Below are 20,495 nucleotides of genomic sequence, written 5' to 3' on the forward strand. Positions count from 1 at the left end.
ACCCTCCTCTCCCTTTCATTCCCCAGTCCTCTCTCCCTTTCATTTCCTCTGTCTCTATAACTCGCCCTCCCTCTATTGTCACCAAGCTGAAGGAGGGAGCTGAGAGCGGAGTGTGTGGAGTCCCTCCCAGACACTCCAGAGCTGCTCACTGAAGAGCCTCCATGCACTTCACACACAGGCAGACAGAGAGGAAAACAGGCTCACTGTAGTGGAGGTGTGTCATATCTTATCTGTCATCTCTCAGAGTGCTGGAGTTACTAAAAAACTTGGATCTGATTATTGACATTTGGAGCCTAGGAGACTGGAAGAAGAGGGGAGGGAGTAAAAAAAAAAAGAAAAAAGGTAGGCAGGGAATTAGTGGGAAACATGTCCTGTGCTGTAAAGTGGTGAAGAGGGAAGGCTGCAGAGAGTGTGTGGGCTGGGTTAAACTGGCATTTAAAAAGACACTCGCTTTGGCTCCTTTGCATTTCACCAGCAGCCAGGCTGGGTGGCTAAGGGAGCAGTGAGGGAGTAGATGAAGACAACAGCTCCAGGGGGAAGGTGTACTCTCACTTCACTGGATCAAGTGTATTTTTAGTCCCTTTTCCCAACTCTTCTTCTTTAGTTTTTCTCTTCTGCCCTTTGATTTTGGTGGAATCCAGCCATGGGCACTGGTATGGACAGGTTTCTGTGGTCAGTGGTGCTCCTGCTGCCAGTCTTTGGAGTTTCTGTGGCTCTGCCATCCAGCTGGCTGCCAGGCACGTATGAAAACACAGTACCAAGTCTGCAACAGTTCCTCCATGACTACAACAGTACTGCTGAAGAAGTGTTTTTCCACAGTGTGTCTGCATCCTGGAACTACAACACTAACTTGACTCAACACAACTCGGAGCTCCAGGTAAGAAAACTCACAGTCTATTAAGTTTAGAGGTGATGTGTTTACTGAACCTTTGTGTTATGTTGGCATTAAACTGGACTGTTCAGATCAGTTACTGCCAGCACCGGCACCTCGTCACCACAAATACATGCATGGTCAAGGGTTTCTGTGGAGCTGAGCCCTGCTTGACTTGGATTTCACCCTTATTCATCTCTCTCCAGAATTACATGCTCAGTTTCCTCCTAACATAGCCAACTCAGCTTGTTACTAGAATATAAAACATATCAAAATGCCTGCGGCGCAAACGTTTTGAATACATTAATAGGGAGTCTGTTTTCTAATATTTCCTCTCACTACAGTTTCTCCAGATGGATGCTCTCACTCCAGAATGCAGTTTTACACACACTAATAGTTTTTATGAGCCAGTACGGCAATATTTGCAGCCAATAAAAATTTTTGCAGTGTATTTAGAATGGAGATTTTTACAGCCATGCTACAAGACATTAACATGAATGGCAGACTGCAATGGTTTTATAGTCCTGTCTCACCGTATGCCAGAGAAACATTTGCATAAAGACTTAAGATGAGGGGGAGCGAAAGTGGCAGTAAAGCAAAAGAGAAGTCATGCCAGGCTGGCTGTAGGAACCAGTGAAGCAGCAGAGGTGTGGAGGACTATTTGTCTTTGTACATAAAAGCCAAAAATGCTCATAGTCACAGGTTTTAAAACCAGCTAATACATGAAAGCAAATTGTCAAATGGATATAGTTAGAGAAAATGTCTCTGGATTTTTTCCTGTGTGCTTGGACAGCTGTCTCAACAGGACATCATTATGCTATCCAGGCTTTGGAAACTAGTCTCCTTACGCTCTAAACAGGTGTAGATGTGGCCCCCACCACTACAGTGCTTAAAGGGTCAGGCTGCAGAATGTGTTCTGCTCTCCAGAATGTGTTCAAGAAAGAAAATGAAAGATGAGCAGGCTTGTAGTTGTCATGTTGGACCATTTCCCTCCCTTTTTTTTGACAGATTCTGACATCAAAGTGAATCCGAACATTAAACACTGAGCCATGTCTCATGTGGCACCGTAACTGCCCATGTAGCCGGACAGAATTAAAATGACTCCTGTGCTTTAGTTTTCCCTCTTAAGACTCTTTACAAAATGAATAATCAGTCATTAAGGACGTGCATATAGAGCAACACACGCATATGCTCACACTAGACTTGAGGGTAATTTGGGATCAGTGCAAATCAGGCTCAGGTTAGACATGTAGAGGATCAAACAGAATAGGGATCGGTTCACAGGCTAATTACACTGAATAGAAAATGATGAGTGAGAACATGAATGATGTCCTTTGAACCTGAGAAGAAATACCAGCTGCCTTCCAGCATCCCATCAGACTCAAAAGATCCACAGGAAATAAATGCATTTTCTTTAGATTTAAATGTTTTATTCTTCATTTTTCCACTTTTTTCTCTTTTTTCTACTGTTTGTGTTGTGGTATTTGTTGTTTTTAGTGGGTTTTTCACCTCCCACCTGCTCAGTTTAGTGCAAAGGAGTTAATATCTTTTATTTTTGTCTGATAGTTTTGTGATGATTCATATGGTGCTATGATATTCATAGTACTTGTTTACTTTGAGTTTGTTGTAGTACATATGTATTGTGATGTCATGAGTTTTGAAAAGCTGTCTAAAAAGAGAGGTAGCTATGAAACAAAACAAAGGCAACACGTTACATTATTCCTTGCATAACAGAAAGACCTTGGTAGGAAGAAATACTGCTGAAAAGCTATAAAAATCCAGTTTACGTTTATCTTTATGGTGATGCTCTGGTTGTAAATGTGATTATCTGGGCGGATGGATGGGTCAAAACAGCCTGGAAAAAAAAACGGCTGAGTAAAAGACAGGTTTAGAGGAAGAGCACAAAGGTCAGAGTTAATACTTCAACTCACTGTCACCAGTTTTCCCTCCTGCAGCCTGTTATTTTAACAAGTGCTGGGAGAAAGACAGATAAGAAAGGTTTGAATGAAAACATTGCTGGAATGAAACTACTGTTCTGTCTGTTTTTATCAGGATGTGTGCTTGAGCCTTAAACCACTGCTCTTTGGTTGCGTCAGTGTTGCCATGTGAGCACAAGATACTTCTTTTTTCCGAAGAATTACTAAGGAAGTTGATTTTGGGTCATCTCAACCACGAAAAGACTCATAAACCATCTTTTCATGCAAATACACCAGGTGCAGGAATTGCACTGTATAGCAAAATAACAGCAGTTCATTCATTTTGGATGAAATTATAAAATAACACATATGTGTTGTATATCTATACGTTACTCAGAGGCCTTGACGCCTTCCCTTCCTCCAGCACTGTCATTTCATCCTGTGAGCGTCCATGACCTTCTAGAGTGCCATAAACAAAAGCTCCTGAGATTCAGTGAGGACATACATCTACCAAACTACAGCATTTGTAAAAAAAAAAAAAAAAAATGTTATCCTTGAGCTGAAGCATATTTTGCTGTTCTGCTCAGATAAAGCCCTTTATTGATCCTGGGGGGAGGCTGTGTTTGTACATAGACAAAAAAACATGTGGGGGTTGACTCATAAGAGTCTGAAGCCACAGCACCTCCTAAACCTTAAAACAGATCCTAATCCATCTTGTAGATGAATCTATATTTAACTGGATTAAAAAAACTATTGAGCTGCTGTTGGCACCAGATAAAAAGCCAGGGAATCATCGCATTCATTAGCAGTTATCCTCCAGGCACCGTGGATATGCGCACCAAATGTTAAAGCAATTCATCTTAAAGTTATATATATTTATATATCTATAAAGGCTGACCTCATGTAAGTACTTGGAGTTAGAGGCTCAAGGGAGTTGTTAGGTCAGGTGGGTTTATCCTCTGAAGACCATGAATGCTTGTACATATGACAACGCCCTCAACAATTGTTTAGATATTTCATCTCCTACCAGTCGTGAACTATCTATCTGCACTTGCTGCCACACAGGCTGATGGTTATAAGAGTTATTTTGTACCATCCTGGTAGTATTTGATGACACACCAATCAGTTTGACACACTAATTGTACACACTGCTCATGTAATATTGATTAATGCTTTGTTAGACATTATAACTGCAGTAGAGCTTGATTCACTGACCAAAAGTTTGTACTAGAAACAATTTTTGGAAATTATTTATGTCATTTTTATGTAAAATACAAAAATGTGATGACTCTGGCTTTTTAAATGTGTTCACTGCAGATTTTCTTTTCAGTCATTTTGATCATATTGCAACCTGAAGAAACTACAAGTCTCACTACTTGCATCTCCAAAGTTTTTTGTGTATTTTGTACGTCTTCATCAACATTTAGCATAGCGAGCCATAACTGCCATGTCTAGGACTAACACCTGTGTATCAGTGTGTCTCAGCTCTGATGACTTCAGGATTGTCTCCTATTATAGAATCACAGTCCCTGTGATCCCCCCCCCCAGCTAAATGAAAGTGTCCACCCTGGCACTGTCAATGGTGCCAGCCTATTTCTGAATACATTACTACTGAGCAATGCCAAACACAGAGGATAACATTTCACCATGAAAACATGTAGATGTCAAACAAATAAATGAAATAATGTGAAATCTAGAATTAAAATTGATGTCTTCTCAGAACTTTCTGTTTCTCAGTAATTGTACAAATGAACAGCGCTAATATATCTCTCGGTTTTACCTCCTTCTCCTTTAATTTTTAGGTAGCTGCATCCATGGATAAGCAGGCCTTCAGTGAAGCTTGGGGGAAGAAGGCCACTGGGACCTTCACTCAGCCAGTGATTGACGCTCTCCCCACTCAAACAGACAAGAGACTCTATCTAAAGATAGTTGAACTGGGACCTGCCAACCTGCCTGAAACAGAGAGGCAGGAGGTTTGTTTCTCTTTGATCATTTTAATGCTGTATATTTGCCGTGATTCCTTGTATTTATTCTTTTTTTTTTTTTTTTTTTTTTTTGCCGTTTCATCAGTATCTGTCTTCTCTAGTTCAAGAATCAAAGAATGACATACAGTTTCTTTTTGCTTCCCTCCAGTATAACACAATTCTCAGCACCATGGACAATATTTACTCAACAGCCAAAGTGCATCCACAGCCTAATGTAAGCTGGAGCCTAGAGCCTGGTGAGTTGAAACAGAAGAAATGCTCATTTTGATGTTCAATATGTGTGACGTATATGATACAGATGTACTGGATTGGAGTTTCTGAAAATGGTCAGTTAACAGAGCACTGTTGACATTCATTTATTGTTGATACAAAACCACAGTGTGGAAGGGAAGTCTAGAAAGAAAAACACTTGTAAGTGGTTAAGATCTTATCACCTCTTGGACAAGTAACAGGATGGGCTAAATTACTTGAGAGAGGTCGCTACAGGAAGTGTTATGCATGTGCCCTGGGGTGTTGAGTGAAATGCTATAGAAACAACATGTCGGTTACTCTTAAGGCTCCCAACATGCATTGTGAACAATAGCCGTGTGCTTTGTCAGCATCAGGTGCCAACGATAACTGTGAGAAAAGCTTGACAACAAAGCAAAAAGGTTTTTTTTTTTTTAAACAAGGCCCAAGGTGATGAAAACGATTATTAATAAGCAGTTATTTACCAGTATTAAGGCACTGTCCCTGTTACCGTAGCTGATTATATAATCCTAAAAACAATATAGGGTGGAGCAAGGTTAGTCAAGATATGTGGAACGTCCCTTCACAAAAAGATTAAAGGTTTAGAATAACAAACAATCTCTTTTTCCATCCATCTGAATATCTCCTGTGCCCTTCTTCTTCTACTTCTTCCTCACCTTCATTTCCTATTCGTCATTTTTTAAAGATAAATGAATCATGGATGCACGTATTCTCCCACTGAGGAAGTATGAGGACTTCTGAACACCAATATATCTAAAACTGATTTTGGAAAAATGTGTCGATTGCTTTCCTTTGCAGAGCTGACAGACATCATGGCCAACTCTAGGAGCTATAAGAAGCTTCTTTTTGCCTGGGAAGGCTGGCACAATGAATCAGGTGTACCTCTGAAGAGTTACTATCCCAGGTTTGTGGAGCTCAGCAACAAAGGCTCTCGTGCTGATGGTAAGAACCTTTGAATTATATGAAACCAGAACAAGAATGAAGTTACAAGGAGACAGAAAAAGAGAGCACAGCCTAAAACATTCCCACTTACATTTGTCCCATCCAGGCTTTGCTGACACAGGAGCCGTCTGGAGGTCTTGGTATGAAAGTAAAAACTTTGAAAATGATTTGAGGGAGCTGTATAAGACTGTGGAGCCCCTCTACCTACATCTACATGCCTTTGTGCGACGCCAGCTCTACAACCAGTACGGCCCCAAGTACATCAACCTTAAAGGACCTATCCCAGCTCACCTGTTGGGTACGAATAAGATTTTTATGTCTCTAATCAGTGGCGGCTGCTCGTCTTTCAGACAGGGGACGCTCATTGTCGGCTTACATAAAAAAAAAAACTGTAAAGTTATTTCAACATAAATTTGGCCCTCCGTTCCTTTTTAATAAAATGCTCAGTGACCTTATTGTACCAAGTAGGTGTCTTTTCCAGGGACTGGACCAGTGTCCTCTGAATGTCCAGCAGAGCTGGGCTGCTTAGATTGCCTTAGCCCATTGTGTTGTGGGTGTAAGACTTCAGCCTTTTTAAACAACAGATGCTCCTTTCACTCCGAACTAGCCGACAGTTTGATTGATTTAACTATCTACAAAACGATATTAAACTCGAACAAGAAATGATTAAATTATGTAACTGAAACAAGAAAACGCTGAAATTATGTTAAATTGAAACAAGGAAGTACAATGAGTGTTTTATTTACAGTGCAAGAAATGAACGAGTAATTTCGTAGTGGTTTCTCTCTTGATTTCACAGCAGAATGTGTGACGGTATTAAACTGAACTGTGTCAGTGAAGGTGTAGATCTGAAAATAGCTGTCAATCAAACAGGATTCAGCCTTTAGACCGATCCTCCAATCAGCACGTGGGATTCTGGCATCCAGCCTGGCCGAGCTCCGCCCACAGCTCCATTCACCCCCAGAGATGCCCGGCGTCCGGGGGCGGGACAACATCATGGCATTTGTCCAATTACTGTCCAGTTTTGAGGCAATGAAAAAAACTGTTCCACTCAGTCCCATTGAAGCCCATAGACGCCCGCAGTCTACGGACAAATGCACTGAGCAGAGGTTGAATGAGAAAACAGCACAACAGGAATGTATGAGAAGTGAACAACATCGAGTCTGTTGATTTGTGACAAAGCTGATTCTGAAGGAACTCATCTGTGAAATGAACGTGTTCGAACACATTTGTAGTCAATGAAATGTCAACACAACCGATCATATTTAACCATTTAATTTTCGTAATTTTAGGGGAAGCTGGGCTTCCCTTGCAGTCTATGAGAAATCGCCACTGTCTCTAATATACAATGTAGGTTTGGCAGGAGTCATGAATGCATGTGAAACTGAAACAATCATTATTTAGCAGAAGCTTAGAAAATGAAAGTTGTAATCCTGTATCCTAGTGACAGCGGAGGCTCCATACGCCTTACAGACATATACAAATACTTTGGTGATGACTGATGAAACATGCATTTCTATTTAATATTGTCTATGGTTGCAAAGGGAAAAAAGCAGTGGAACATTATTGCTGCATGGTCAGGCAGTAGTACACATATGAAGCACTGGTGATACATACTCAAGGGCTTTTAGAAGTATTTATACGCCTTTGCAAGTCTACTCCACAGGTGCTAAAAATACAGCCCATGGGCCAAAACTAGCCCACCAAAGGGTCCAATCCAGCCCTGGGATGAATTTGTGAAATTCAAAAAAAATTACACTCATGATATTAACAGTCAAATGTGTCTAAATCATTTTAATTCAGGCACCACATACAGACCAATATGATCTTAAGTGGGTCAGACCAGCAAAATAATACCATCATCATCTATAAATAATGACAACTACAAATGTTTCTTTTTGCTTTAGTGCAAAAAATTAAAATGACACAAAAATATTGACATTTATTAACTATTCTTACACAAAAAAATGTGAATAACCTGAACAAATGTGAGCAACCTGAAATGTCTGAAGAGAAATAAGATCAATCAATCAATCAATCAATCAATCAAATTTGATTTATTTAGCACCAAATCATAACATAAGTTATCTCATGACACATTACATGTACAGCTTGTCGAAACCAGACTCTCAAGCATATTTAAAGAAACCCAACAGACTCCTCCAGGAACAAACACTTGAAATTGCTTGCAATGTTAGTAGTATTATTCCTGTTACTGTTGTAGATCCACTGTGATCTATAAGTTCTAATGAACATATGTAAATGATGAACTTAGGCACTTATGTTTACTGAAAGTTATGTTTCAGTTTCACATACTGTACGTTCAGGACTCCTGCCAAACCTAAATTGCACTTATGTTTCTTAAGACATTTCAGGTTGTTCATGTTATTCACATTTTTAAGGAAACTTTACAGATGTAAACATTTTCTGAAAGTAATTTGATCTTTTTCACCTGAACTAAAATGAGTTGGACAGCCCTGGTCTAATGTAACACCATCTGTGCATTACTCTGAGGTCATCAGCTGACTAGGCAGTCCTCTAATTTGTTATGGGACATGTCTGTGTTCAGACTGATAGTACAATGTGCACATAGGTAGAACACCTCTGAATGCATCCTGACTATATTCACTCCTTATATTAGAGCTGGACACCTGTGATTAGATACATGTTAAAGCCAGGCCTGAACAGGACCTGAGAGTTAAATATTCCATGGCAAGTTTACTTACTGGTTATGTCAGTTTGCTAAGTGCAGACATTTCCTATAGCACCAGTGTGAATGTTAAATTTCTTCCCTACCTTTAGGAAATATGTGGTCTCAGACATGGAACAATATCTACAGTATGATGATCCCATTTCCTGACAAACCCAACCTGGACGTCACTGATGAAATGGACAAACAAGTAAGTGAGGGGACCACTTTTATGTCACTGGGAAGGGACGTGGGAGAACAAACAATAGTAATGTCTTCCTCGTAGAGAGTGAACCCACTGGTGGAAAAATGTCACCACAATCTGAGTGTTTTATTATGTTTAGGTGATTGATGATGAGGTGAAGTGAATGTGAATGGCTGTTCTTTGTTTCTCACAGGGCTACAATGCCACACACATGTTCCGTGTTGCTGAGGAGTTCTTCACTTCTTTGGATTTAGCACCAATGCCTGCAGAGTTTTGGAGCGGATCCATGCTGGAGAAGCCTAATGATCGAGAGGTGGTGTGCCATGCCTCTGCTTGGGACTTCTACAACCGCAGAGACTTCAGGTATATTTTATTGATAGATGATGATTTACAGACCAACTACTGCTTATGTGTATCAAATTAAAGACATTAGTGCCTGTTTATTTGAATTAAAAGACCCATTACTTTATAAGCTTGTAATTCTGATCAAATACACTGTTTATTTTCATCTTGTTCAGGATCAAGCAATGTACCACAGTGACAATGGAGCAGCTGTCCACAGTGCACCATGAGATGGGACACGTCCAGTACTACCTCCAGTACAAAGACCAGCCCGTGGGGTTCCGTCGCGGGGCCAACCCTGGTTTTCACGAGGCTATCGGAGATGTTTTGTCCCTCTCTGTTTCTACCCCAAAACATTTGCACACCATTGGCCTTCTGGACACAGTGACAAATGACTATGGTAATGACAAATAATGGAATTAGACACTTAATAGAGGAGGTTGCTGGGTGGCCATGGCTCAAGAGGTAGAGCAATAGGTTGACTAATAACCGAAGGGTTGGCGGTTCGAATCTCGCTCTGTCCTAGTCTGTCTGTTGTTGTTGGACAAGACACTTCATCCACCTTGCTTGTATGAATGCCTATGAATGTTTGGTGGTGATCGGAGGGGCTGAAGGTGTGAATTGGCAGCCACGCTTCTGTCCAGGGCAACTGTGGCTACAGGTGTAGTTTACACCACCAGAGTGTGAGAATGAATGAATAATGGGTCAAAAAAGGCACTATAGAAATCTAATCCATTATAATTATTATTAGTTAATAAAAGTGCCACCACACAAAGAACTGACAACATCTGACAATTTTACTATGAGTAGAATTAAAGACTGAAATATTGTCGTGTTTATTTCAGAAACTGACATTAACTACCTGTTGAAGATGGCTCTGGAGAAGATTGCCTTCCTTCCCTTTGGCTACCTCATCGACCAGTGGAGATGGGATGTTTTCAGCGGACGCACGCCCACAGAACGTTACAACTCTGACTGGTGGTACCTCAGGTGGGCTTTTATTTAAAAACTTACCCTCCTATCTCATATGAATGACATATAGTGATTAATACTGAATGAGGAGGTTATGTTTTGACCAGTGTTTGTCTGACTGCTATCTTGAAATCTAGTCTGATGTGATTCAGATTTATCAAATGCATGTATAGTGTTTGGATCCAGTAGTAAGTTTACAGCTGAGAGGTCAATGTCACGGTGGACAAGTTCCTGAAAAATCACAACATCTCAACATTTTCTGCACAGATTTATTTACATTTAGTTGAGATAACTTTACTTCCTATTTTTTCCACAAAGGAATACAAAACCTTGTTTCCATTTTCTGGATCAATAGGTTTAAGTGCACAGAGTTACAGCATTACAAGAAGTAGTTGCAAATTATTATCTCTGTGGAGCCAGTGTGATGGCTGAGGGTGGTACACTGTTGTTCTCTGAATGTTTTGTAGTTAATACGTGGCTCTTTACACCTGGTAAGACTGTGCACTGTGATGTCTGGAAAAAGAAAACACAAGCCCAGCTGATGTCAAAACCATAACTCTATAAAACTTCATGTCTACTCAGTCAAACCCAGTAACTTTACAGGATTAATGTAACCGATGCCTCTGTGTTCTAATTCCATCTGTTTTTTAAATTTAATTTCACAGGACAAAATACCAAGGCATCTGCCCACCCACCAGACGCACAGAGGAGCACTTTGATGCTGGTGCAAAATACCATGTTCCTGGAAACACACCATACATCAGGTAGAACCCTGTTCTAAACACCAGTCCAGTACAAAAAAGATAAACACTGTTGATATTTATATGATGTGTATTTAATATTTCACTTGCTATGTGGTTAAAACATTGCTCACATAGGCTTAAATTTAATTAAACAACCTTCTATTGACTGTCTAGTGTACAGATAAAGGATACTCTGTGTGTGTGTGTGTGTGTGTGTGTGTGTGTGTGTGTGTGTGCATATATGTTAGCTGTATTTATTTATGTATTTAATGAGAATCAGACTAGAATACCTGAGTGAATAACATTTAATGTGCAAGAACGGCTGGCTGCCTGGGCATTCACGTATTGTGTGTTATAATATGAACTAAACAACTGCCACTTTGATGTGACTTTAAACAATACAGTGGTTTTACAATAGCAGGAAGCTTGTTGCAGAGGCAAGAGGGTCTATGAATAAAGGGTTTGAGTTTGAATCGTTTACAGTGTGGAGAACATACACAGCAAGTTAAACAGATATAAATGAAATACAGATGACATTTTATTGTTAATGTTTACTCTTGCTCTTCCCTTACACACAATTATAAGTTTTTAAATGTAAATCACAGAGGAGGTGACAGAAATAATCGCTTCCCGTGCAGGTATTTTGTCAGCTTCATCCTGCAGTTCCAGTTTCATGAAAAACTCTGCGAGGCTGCTAATCACACTGGGCCCCTGCACACATGTGACATCTACCGCTCTAAAGAAGCAGGAGCCATCCTAAAGTAGGTGATCCGCATATTAATTACAATCATTACTGATAACATTGGTCTACAAGTAAAATGCTTCCAGAATAAAAGTAGTTCAACTTTACCAAATTTGAGTCACTGAAAAAAGAAATTAAGTCAGAAGTGCTAGTTGGATGTAGTTTCTAAGACAAAATGTAGTTTGGGACAAAATGTGAAATTCTGAGAATTAATGAGAGAATGGGTTTTATTTAAAAGGAATGTTTGTCTCAGAGCTACTAGATCTACATCAAAACAATGTCTACACATTACAATACATTCACTTTTCAGGTTATTTCTAGTGTAACATTTACAAATCATTGTATAAATGTACATAAACCATGCATATACCTATAATAATGCACCATTACAAATATTGAAAACATGAGCTAACCAGCACTTTTGTCATTTGTTTTCTGATTCATCTTGTTAAAGTATGTAACATTTAACACATTTAATTCTAAAGCAGATATTTTCTAAGAAATTGTAGAGCAGTGTAATCATTCCTAATATTTATCAGAAGCTTTTGGAAATGCATCACCGTGTCATACTTGTTCATTCAGGAAAGTTCTTCAAGCCGGTTCCTCTGAACCTTGGCAGGATGTTCTCATGGACGCTTTAGGCACCAACAAAATGGATTCAACGTCACTGATAAAATACTTTGATCCCATTCTGAAGTGGCTGGAAGAGCAAAATGTGAATGAGACCTTAGGATGGCCTGATTTTGACTGGACCCCCCCTATACCTGAGGGCTATCCTGAAGATATTGGTAAGAGATCTGTCCATCTTTGGAAGCATCAATAATGTCAAAGGTTTATTTCTATTAGATGGTACAAAGAAAGTGATTAAACATGGTGCAGTCTCCTCTTTTGCTTCTTTCCTTGATAAAATTTCCCACAAAACAAAGTATTTTCAAACTTCTACAGATCTCAAAAAAGCAAAGTATAATCTTTTTCTATATCTGATGCCGACACCTTTAAAATTGTGCATTTAGATATTGTAACCCTAACTTTCACACATCAGTTAATTATGAAGTAATAGTGTTCAGACTCAAATTCATGGACACATGCATACATACCTGGGATTTTCACTTTTTCCTTCCTCTTTTACACAGACAAAAATACAGATGAGCTTGATGCAAAGGCGTTTTTGGCTCAGTACAACAGCACTGCTGAGGTGGTGTTTAACGCCTACACTGAAGCCTCCTGGGCCTACAATACTGACATCACTGAAGCCAATAAGGAGACCATGGTGAGACCCTTTGACTGCCAACTAAGATCATCCTAATGTCATGCAAATACCCACACTTCATTTAAAGGAGTCATGTTTTGCTAAACCCACTTTTATTAGTCTTCCGTACATTTATTTGTGTATTTGGACCCTAAAAGTTCAAAAAGTTTGAATTTGAACCCTCCAGGTGCTGCAAAGCTATCTTTATATTCAGGCAAAAATTGAATGGATTTCTACAACCTGTTTTAATTCCTGCTTAATGTGTTTCATCTATAACTAGTTACGTCTCAACATTTGCACAAATAAGATCAAGACTTCCGACGAACATTTTTCTGAGTACGCCATAATTGTTTGTCAGCAGCATTGGTTGAAGTAAAAACTGAAAATATGTCCAAACTTTGAGCTGATTACCTAAAATGTTTAGTTGTTGGTTGAATGGGACAGAGCAGCACAGCCAACAACCTGGAGGGGGTGGGGCATGAAGTGGCTCATGTGCATTTAAAGGGCCAACGATCAATACAACCTTTCTGGTGTCATTACTCAGAAATAGGATTGAAGATGGACCTGTGGAGTTGAATTAATGAAGAATTCAGACCCAAGTATAGAATTCACAGTTTATGTAGACCACAGGGAAATGTTTTAAAATGCATAATTCCATTTAAAAAAGCAAAATATCACTCCTTTAATGCACTGAAATATGATATATTATATTATATATCATATAATATTATTATATTATATTATAATATCATAATATATTATGAAATACAGTGATGTTAAAATGGAGGTTTATTACGAACTCTGCAAACCAGTGCAAAGTCAGTCAGGTGTCCCACCCATCATTTAACTATATACTGTTAGTTTTTAGCTGCTAACTTCCTAGTTATCTCTCTGCTCTCATAAAAACAGAGGTTAATAATGTCACTCACCACAGAGGGAGTTAAACTACACATTAAACTTCATGTAACTGACCTATTAGAGTATTATTAGATCTTATTTATATTTTTGCTAATGCAGTCAACCCCAATGATGGTGTGGCTGAAAAATCAGGAGCTAAAAGGATGCCTAAACATTATCTGGATACACACTCTGAGAATTGGTCTATGCAACAGAATGAGCTGAGGCAAAAAGTTCTGAATGTTTTTCCATTCAGTTTTGATGTCATATATGCATTTTTACTATTTCACATCAAGTTATATGAGGCTTTAAATACATTCAAATGTGAATGACTGTTGATATGAGGGTGATTTTGATAAATGTGTCATTAACCTCTCCATTCCCACTGGATCACTGGCAATCCAGTCATGATCCTGTAGTAAATACATTAGTTTCTACAATAAAACTTTGGTCAATATATGCATGCTATACCTTGTTAGAAAGTTTAGATTCTCCACATCTGAGCAAAAATTAATAAATGGCCGGATCAATGACTCACTAAGCAATCAATGTATGTATGTTTATATATGGATATTCCATCCATCCATCCATCCATCCATCCATCCACAAAATCCTAAAAGTATTCATTATTCTCCAGCTCCAAAAGAACCTGGAGATGTCCGCCCACACCCTGGAATATGGATTGAAGGCCCGTCAGTACGACACCACCGACTTCCAGGATGCTTCAACCAAACGCATCATCAAGAAACTCAGTGACATTGAAAGAGCTGCGCTGCCCTCAGACCAACTGAAAGAGGTGTGGAGGAAATAGTTTTTGCCTTCTTAAATATTAATTCAAGATAGGTCTGCTCTGAAGGTCGACATGGTTCAAGTGCTTAAGATAAAGCACATCATTTCCCCTCTACAGAAAGATAGAAAACCAAGCAGAAAAGAGATTCAAAATACAGAATCTACAATAGTCCTAAGTGACCAAATACTCCAAACTGTGCCTATGCCAATGTACTTCAATATGTATGAGGTGGAAAAGCTCCAATGAATGAACAAATATTGTGAGTTTGTTTAGAACCAACTTAACAGAAACTGTGGCTTGTCTTTTCTGGATCTTTGTGTGTTGTACTATTTGCAAACTGCTGTATTTAGTTTCAGAGGAAATCTATTTCAGCGCTTTAGAACAGGATGTAACCATTATGTAATTCAGTAGATGCCAAACGGCACTGTTGAACATTTTACTCATTTGTTTTCACTCCCTTTGGAAAAGCAGGACATTTCATTATCCAAATATGTAAACTTGAGATAATTGCTGATAGCGTTGCTGGGTCTGATGTCTGGTGGATGTCTTTGCCTTATCAGTACAACCAACTCCTATCAACTATGGAGACCAAGTACAGTGTGGCTGAGGTCTGCAGAGAGAATGGGACATGCCATCCACTGGACCCAGGTAAGAGTGTATAAGGGACTGGTCTTGGCATAGAAGGTCTTAAGTAGAATGAATTATAAAACAAAAGCAATAGTGCAGTCATAGTAAATTAAACCATAATGATTTAGCTACAATGAAATGAATAGAATTGAATGGGTGTGGACAGAAAATATAATCTAAAAACTTGTAAACACAATCATATATACAGTGACTCATAAAGCACTATGTGTTTATCTCTGTTTGTTTCAGATCTTCAGAAGATTATGGCCGAGTCCAGAGACTATGATGAACTGTTGTTTGCCTGGAAAGGATGGAGAGATTCTGCAGGCAAAATACTCCGCCAGGATTACAAAAGATATGTCGAGCTGGCCAACAAAGCTGCCACACTCAATGGTATATGAAATATTTATACACTGTACCCAACCTCACACTGGTGGTCAGTCCTGCCTGACTGAAAAATGTAAAGCGGATTGAACCGTATTAGTATTTCCAAGTTGTCTAATGGCAAATTTGCTCTCATGGATCACATAACTTGGTGTCAGACAGATACAGTTGACTTGATCACATAAACAGTGAGAGGGGAGATGGAATAAAAGCCATCACACTTTCTAGTTCAGTAAGTGAGATAATCTTGGCAACAGGTTGATGCTCACTGGCTTCACTTTATGAATTCAACTGACTGTTTAAAAACAGCTTGACATGTTAGTACAAGTGTCACGCTGCACATTTGTTCCAAAATGTTTTCAAGAAACCACACACGTCTGACAGTTGTGTATTCCTGGTACTTTCTGCAGGTCATACTGATAATGGAGCCTTCTGGCGTTCTCTGTATGAAACCCCAACCTTTGAGCAAGACCTGGAGGCGTTGTGGAAGGAACTGGAGCCACTGTATCTAAATGTACATGCCTATGTTCGCAGGGCTCTGTACAAAAAGTATGGTGAAAAGCACATTAACCTGAAAGGCCCCATTCCTGCACACTTACTGGGTGAGTTCAACAAGTCGAAATCATCCTTTGAAAGAGCAGCACTCCTTTTGAGAGGAATTTTAGAAGATTAAATATGTAAAAAGCACATTATTCATGGCATTACAAATTTTGTTTAGATTACGCAGAGCTAGCATGAGTTGAAGCTAAGGTTACTTGACAAAACCACTCATCAGTCTCCATTCACTATGGAATCCAAACAATTTTAACTCTACAGCCAAAACTCTTTATGTAAGAGCATACCCAATTGATATTCTCTCATAGGCTGCAGATGTATTTGGATTTAGCTGGGATTTCATTTGCTTTCAGAGGCATCAAGCGTGAGATTGTGTGTGACAGTTCCACATGGTTAGGGATTGGGCTGCCTCACGGTCACAAATCCCCTCGCTTCAGCACTGAGCGGGGAATGACTTGCCCATAACTTTCACGACTTAGAGAAGCGAAATATCATTGCTGATTTTTTTTTTTTTTCCTTTCAGGCAACATGTGGGCACAGACGTGGTCCGGCATAATGGATTTGGTCATGCCCTACCCACATGCCACACAAGTCGATGCCACTCCAGCTATGGTTGCACAGGTGAATGAAAGCAAGAACCAGACGTTACATAAAAATCACCACTTCACACATGAATACACAATGACACAGTCTTTCATCAGTTGTGTCGCAGCTGTAAAGGTCAAGGAGTTTGCATCAGTGAAATTAATATACAAGCTTTTGGTTCCATTAAATTAAAACAACACACATCCATTACTTACATAAAACCCACATAATGATGAAGGAATATATTATATACATGGTTTTAATCAAACATGTATCTGCAATCTATACTGCTGTGTGGGCATTTGTTCTCTAATGCAAATGTTTATTAATTATTTTTTTTCTGTCAGACATAACTGTATCTATATCTTTGCCTCCTCAGGGCTGGAACCCCATCAGAATGTTTCAGGAGTCTGACAATTTTTTCACGTCACTGGGTCTGACGCCAATGCCACAAGAGTTCTGGAACAAATCTATGCTAGAGAAACCCTCTGATGGACGTAAAGTGGTGTGCCATGCCTCTGCCTGGGATTTCTACAACAGAAAAGACTTCAGGTTCAGTTTCATTGATTTGATTTTTTTTTTTAACTAAAACACATTTGTAGGCCTTTATCAGAGCACTGAAAACTAAACAAAAACTAAAAACCTATGGAAAATGATTGTGTCGGATATGGATTCTTCACAAAAAAGTCCGTAATTATTGGCTGTTTTGTGTGTGCAGGATCAAACAGTGCACGGTTGTGACCATGGACGACCTGATCACTGTGCACCATGAGATGGGCCACGTCCAGTACTTCCTGCAGTACAAGGATCAGCCGGTGTCCTTCCGTGATGGTGCAAACCCCGGGTTCCATGAGGCCATCGGGGATGTGCTGGCTCTGTCTGTGTCCACACCCAAACACCTGCACAGCATCGGCCTCCTGGACAAAGTTGAGAGCAACCATGGTGCGCTGGCGCTCGTGGTGGTTGTGAAGATCCTTCATGTGTTGACGTTATGTTCCAGCATTGTTAAATTTAATCTGACAACTTTCTAACCACTTCTCTAGAGAGTGACATCAACTTCCTTATGAGCATGGCCCTTGACAAGATCGCATTCCTGCCTTTTGGATATCTGATGGACCAGTGGAGATGGAAGGTATTTGATGGACGTATTCCATCGTCTGAGTACAATAAAGAGTGGTGGAACCTCAGGTAAATGTTATTTATCATTTACAAAACTGAATATTATGATTAATGAGTTACTGCTTTAAATTTTAATTTGGCAATAAATGATTGAAATGATCATTTTTGTGTAAATTGTTTACTTAAATTAACTTTCCTTCATTGCAGACTGAAGTACCAGGGACTGTGTCCTCCTGTAACAAGGACTGAGGATGACTTTGATCCAGGTGCAAAGTTCCACATTCCTGCCAATGTGCCCTATGTGAGGTAAATATTTTATATTCAGCAGAACTGACAGTACACCTGACACTTTAAACAGACTCACTGATAACTGATTTCACACACTGCAATCAGCTCTGGAGAGATTAGATAATGAGAATATAATATGTTCTTTGTCACACTGATTAGTTGTTTTCTGCTGGGACCAGCACCCTTTCATGACTGCACATGTTCAATGATCTTTCATCAGGTACTTTGTAAGTTTCGTCATCCAGTTCCAGTTCCACAAGGCTCTGTGCCAGGCTGCCAACCAAGTGGGTCCCCTACATACCTGTGACATTTACAAGTCGAAGGAAGCCGGGAAACTGCTGGGGTTAGTGCACATACCTAAACAACTAAGTGCTACTAAACATCACTTCTTGTGGCATAAACTGAGGCATCTGCTTGAGTAGTTGGAGATGTGGTTACAGTGTGTGTTAGTACTGGAGGCTCATGAAACATGCTTCATTCCATGTGAGTCACTATGTCTAGAGTACAGTCATACTACTGATCCATGTCTCCTCTGACCTCCTATCTGACTTGTGCTGTTTGCAGTGATGTGATGAAGCTGGGCTTCAGTAAGCCTTGGCCTGAGGCTATGACCATGATAACTGGTCAACCCAAAATGTCCGCCCAGCCGCTCATGGAGTATTTCAAACTACTCATTGATTGGTTGGAGGAAGAAAATAACAAGAACAACGATATTCGTGGGTGGCCTGAGTATGACTGGAAACCACATATGTCCAACAATACAAGTAAGTTTTCCAATCTACAAGTAAAACCTTTTTCAACCTCACTAAACAGGCACTGAGCTTCCATACAGAGGCACTGACATTGTTTTTCTCCTGCTGTGGCTCAAAATCTGCTTGTGCCTTGAAATCAATCTCCTGCTCCTCCTGTTTTACTGATGAGATCCTGCTGAAAGGATGTGTACAGATTAGATTGATGAGATTCTTAGCAGCAGAAACGAGGAGGGAGCGAGGAAGAGATAGCGGGGAAATACAACACAACTGTTGTTGCAGAGATCAAGGGGGAAATGCAGGATTAGGGTACGAAAATGGATTGCTATGTGTGGAAAGAACATAAAGAAAATGAGCTAGTCTTTTTATGATGGAGAAAAACGGGAAAATACTTTGCCCTTGAAAGTTTGTGAGGCAAGACATCTTCATTCATCCTCATAAAATTTCTGATATATTCATGTTGTTTATCATGATTATTGTTGGTATGTAGTGTAAAAAGGATTTTTGGACCAGCAGCAAATTTACAGCTTTATGTATCCTTTGCAAAGAAGAGACACAACAACTACAACAGTGAAGAGATTTAGCTCTTTCTATGTGTCAGTGAGGAAAACCATATTTTCAGATCAATACTGTGGTGCAGATGTCATTCTGTATCTAAACAGTATTTTAGGTGCTCACTCATCCTGTTCACAAACACATGAATCATGATTTATCTTACCAAAAGAAGTCATGCACTTTGAATATGTGGAAGATGAACCAGTTTTACAGGAGTGTTTCATGTTAGTACAGTATCTGTAGGAAATAGTCGTATATTCCAATTTAGGCGGTACAAATGTGAGAGTATGTATGTACAATACAGTATGTATAGAACTAGTGTGAAAATATCTGAACAGCGCCCCCTTATGGAGTTTGTGAAATGTAACCACTGAGTTACAGGTCAGTTCTATAAGGAGCATCTTGACTTGAACAGTCAGTCCAGCTGTGTCATGTTGTTCTTCATGTGTTTGTGTGTCCAGTAGCTGAAACCAAACCTGGTAAAGTGGACTTCCTGGGAATGAGCATCGATGGCCCAGCAGCCATAGCGGGACAGTGGATCCTGTTAGTCCTCGGCCTGGTTCTGTTGGTAGCCACCATCCTGTTGGCTTACAAGTATAGGAAGTCAAAAAAGCCTGAAAAGTCCTTATCCACTATGGAACTCAAGCAAAAAGACTAGTCATCAGTGACGGTGAAAGGGCTGGAATCAGGCTTCCCTTACTGTAGCTAGGACAGTACCAACCTCAATGTGAACATCAGTGTTTTTGTGTACTGTACAGAACATCTGAACACATTTGCTTTTTGTCTGCCTCCCTGTCTGGTCTTTGTATTTATTGTACACACATTGAGTCAAATTATTTTGCCTATGCAAAAGAATATTATTTTTGCATAGAATTTTTAAGAATTTTTGTAATTTATTTTTTAATATTTGATGTTTGGGGAGGAAATACTTTAAATGAATGTCTGTAAAGTCATTAATTATGTGAGCATTTGTTGTCTCTTTTGTTGAACCCTCTGCATTCTACAATAAACACACTAAAGAATGTCATGATGCATGATTTC

General features: G+C 39.6%; 1 protein-coding gene across 2 annotated transcripts; it reads left to right on the forward strand.

The window, feature by feature from the left end:
• Positions 1-643: 643 nt before the first annotated feature.
• ace (angiotensin I converting enzyme (peptidyl-dipeptidase A) 1) lies at positions 644-20,479 on the forward strand. 2 transcript variants are annotated; one of them, XM_030121592.1, is made up of 25 exons: positions 644-877; positions 4,590-4,760; positions 4,921-5,008; positions 5,820-5,963; positions 6,070-6,261; positions 8,766-8,863; positions 9,051-9,220; positions 9,376-9,599; positions 10,045-10,189; positions 10,837-10,935; positions 11,553-11,675; positions 12,239-12,444; positions 12,790-12,926; positions 14,440-14,598; positions 15,153-15,240; positions 15,469-15,612; positions 16,014-16,205; positions 16,682-16,779; positions 17,123-17,295; positions 17,462-17,685; positions 17,787-17,931; positions 18,070-18,168; positions 18,371-18,493; positions 18,715-18,914; positions 19,916-20,479. In XM_030121592.1, the coding sequence occupies exons 1-25, from the start codon at positions 644-646 to the stop codon at positions 20,110-20,112; spliced, it is 3,873 nt and encodes a 1,290-aa protein (XP_029977452.1). In that variant the 3' UTR covers positions 20,113-20,479. The 2 variants fall into 2 exon arrangements, with proteins under 2 accessions (XP_029977452.1, XP_029977453.1); XM_030121593.1 differs by having other exon boundaries at positions 19,919-20,112.
• Positions 20,480-20,495: the final 16 nt, after the last annotated feature.

Source organism: Sphaeramia orbicularis, chromosome 19 (assembly GCF_902148855.1).
Source record: "Sphaeramia orbicularis chromosome 19, fSphaOr1.1, whole genome shotgun sequence".
NCBI classification, from domain to species: Eukaryota; Metazoa; Chordata; class Actinopteri; order Kurtiformes; family Apogonidae; genus Sphaeramia; species Sphaeramia orbicularis.

Coding starts and splice junctions, on each gene's coding strand:
- ace (XM_030121592.1), top strand. CDS start 644: ATGGGCACTGGTATGGACAGGTTTCTGTGGTCAGTGGTGCTCCTGCTG. Junction 4,761..4,920: donor CTGAAACAGAGAGGCAGGAG/GTTTGTTTCTCT, acceptor GCTTCCCTCCAG/TATAACACAATTCTCAGCAC. Junction 18,169..18,370: donor GCCAATGTGCCCTATGTGAG/GTAAATATTTTA, acceptor ATCTTTCATCAG/GTACTTTGTAAGTTTCGTCA.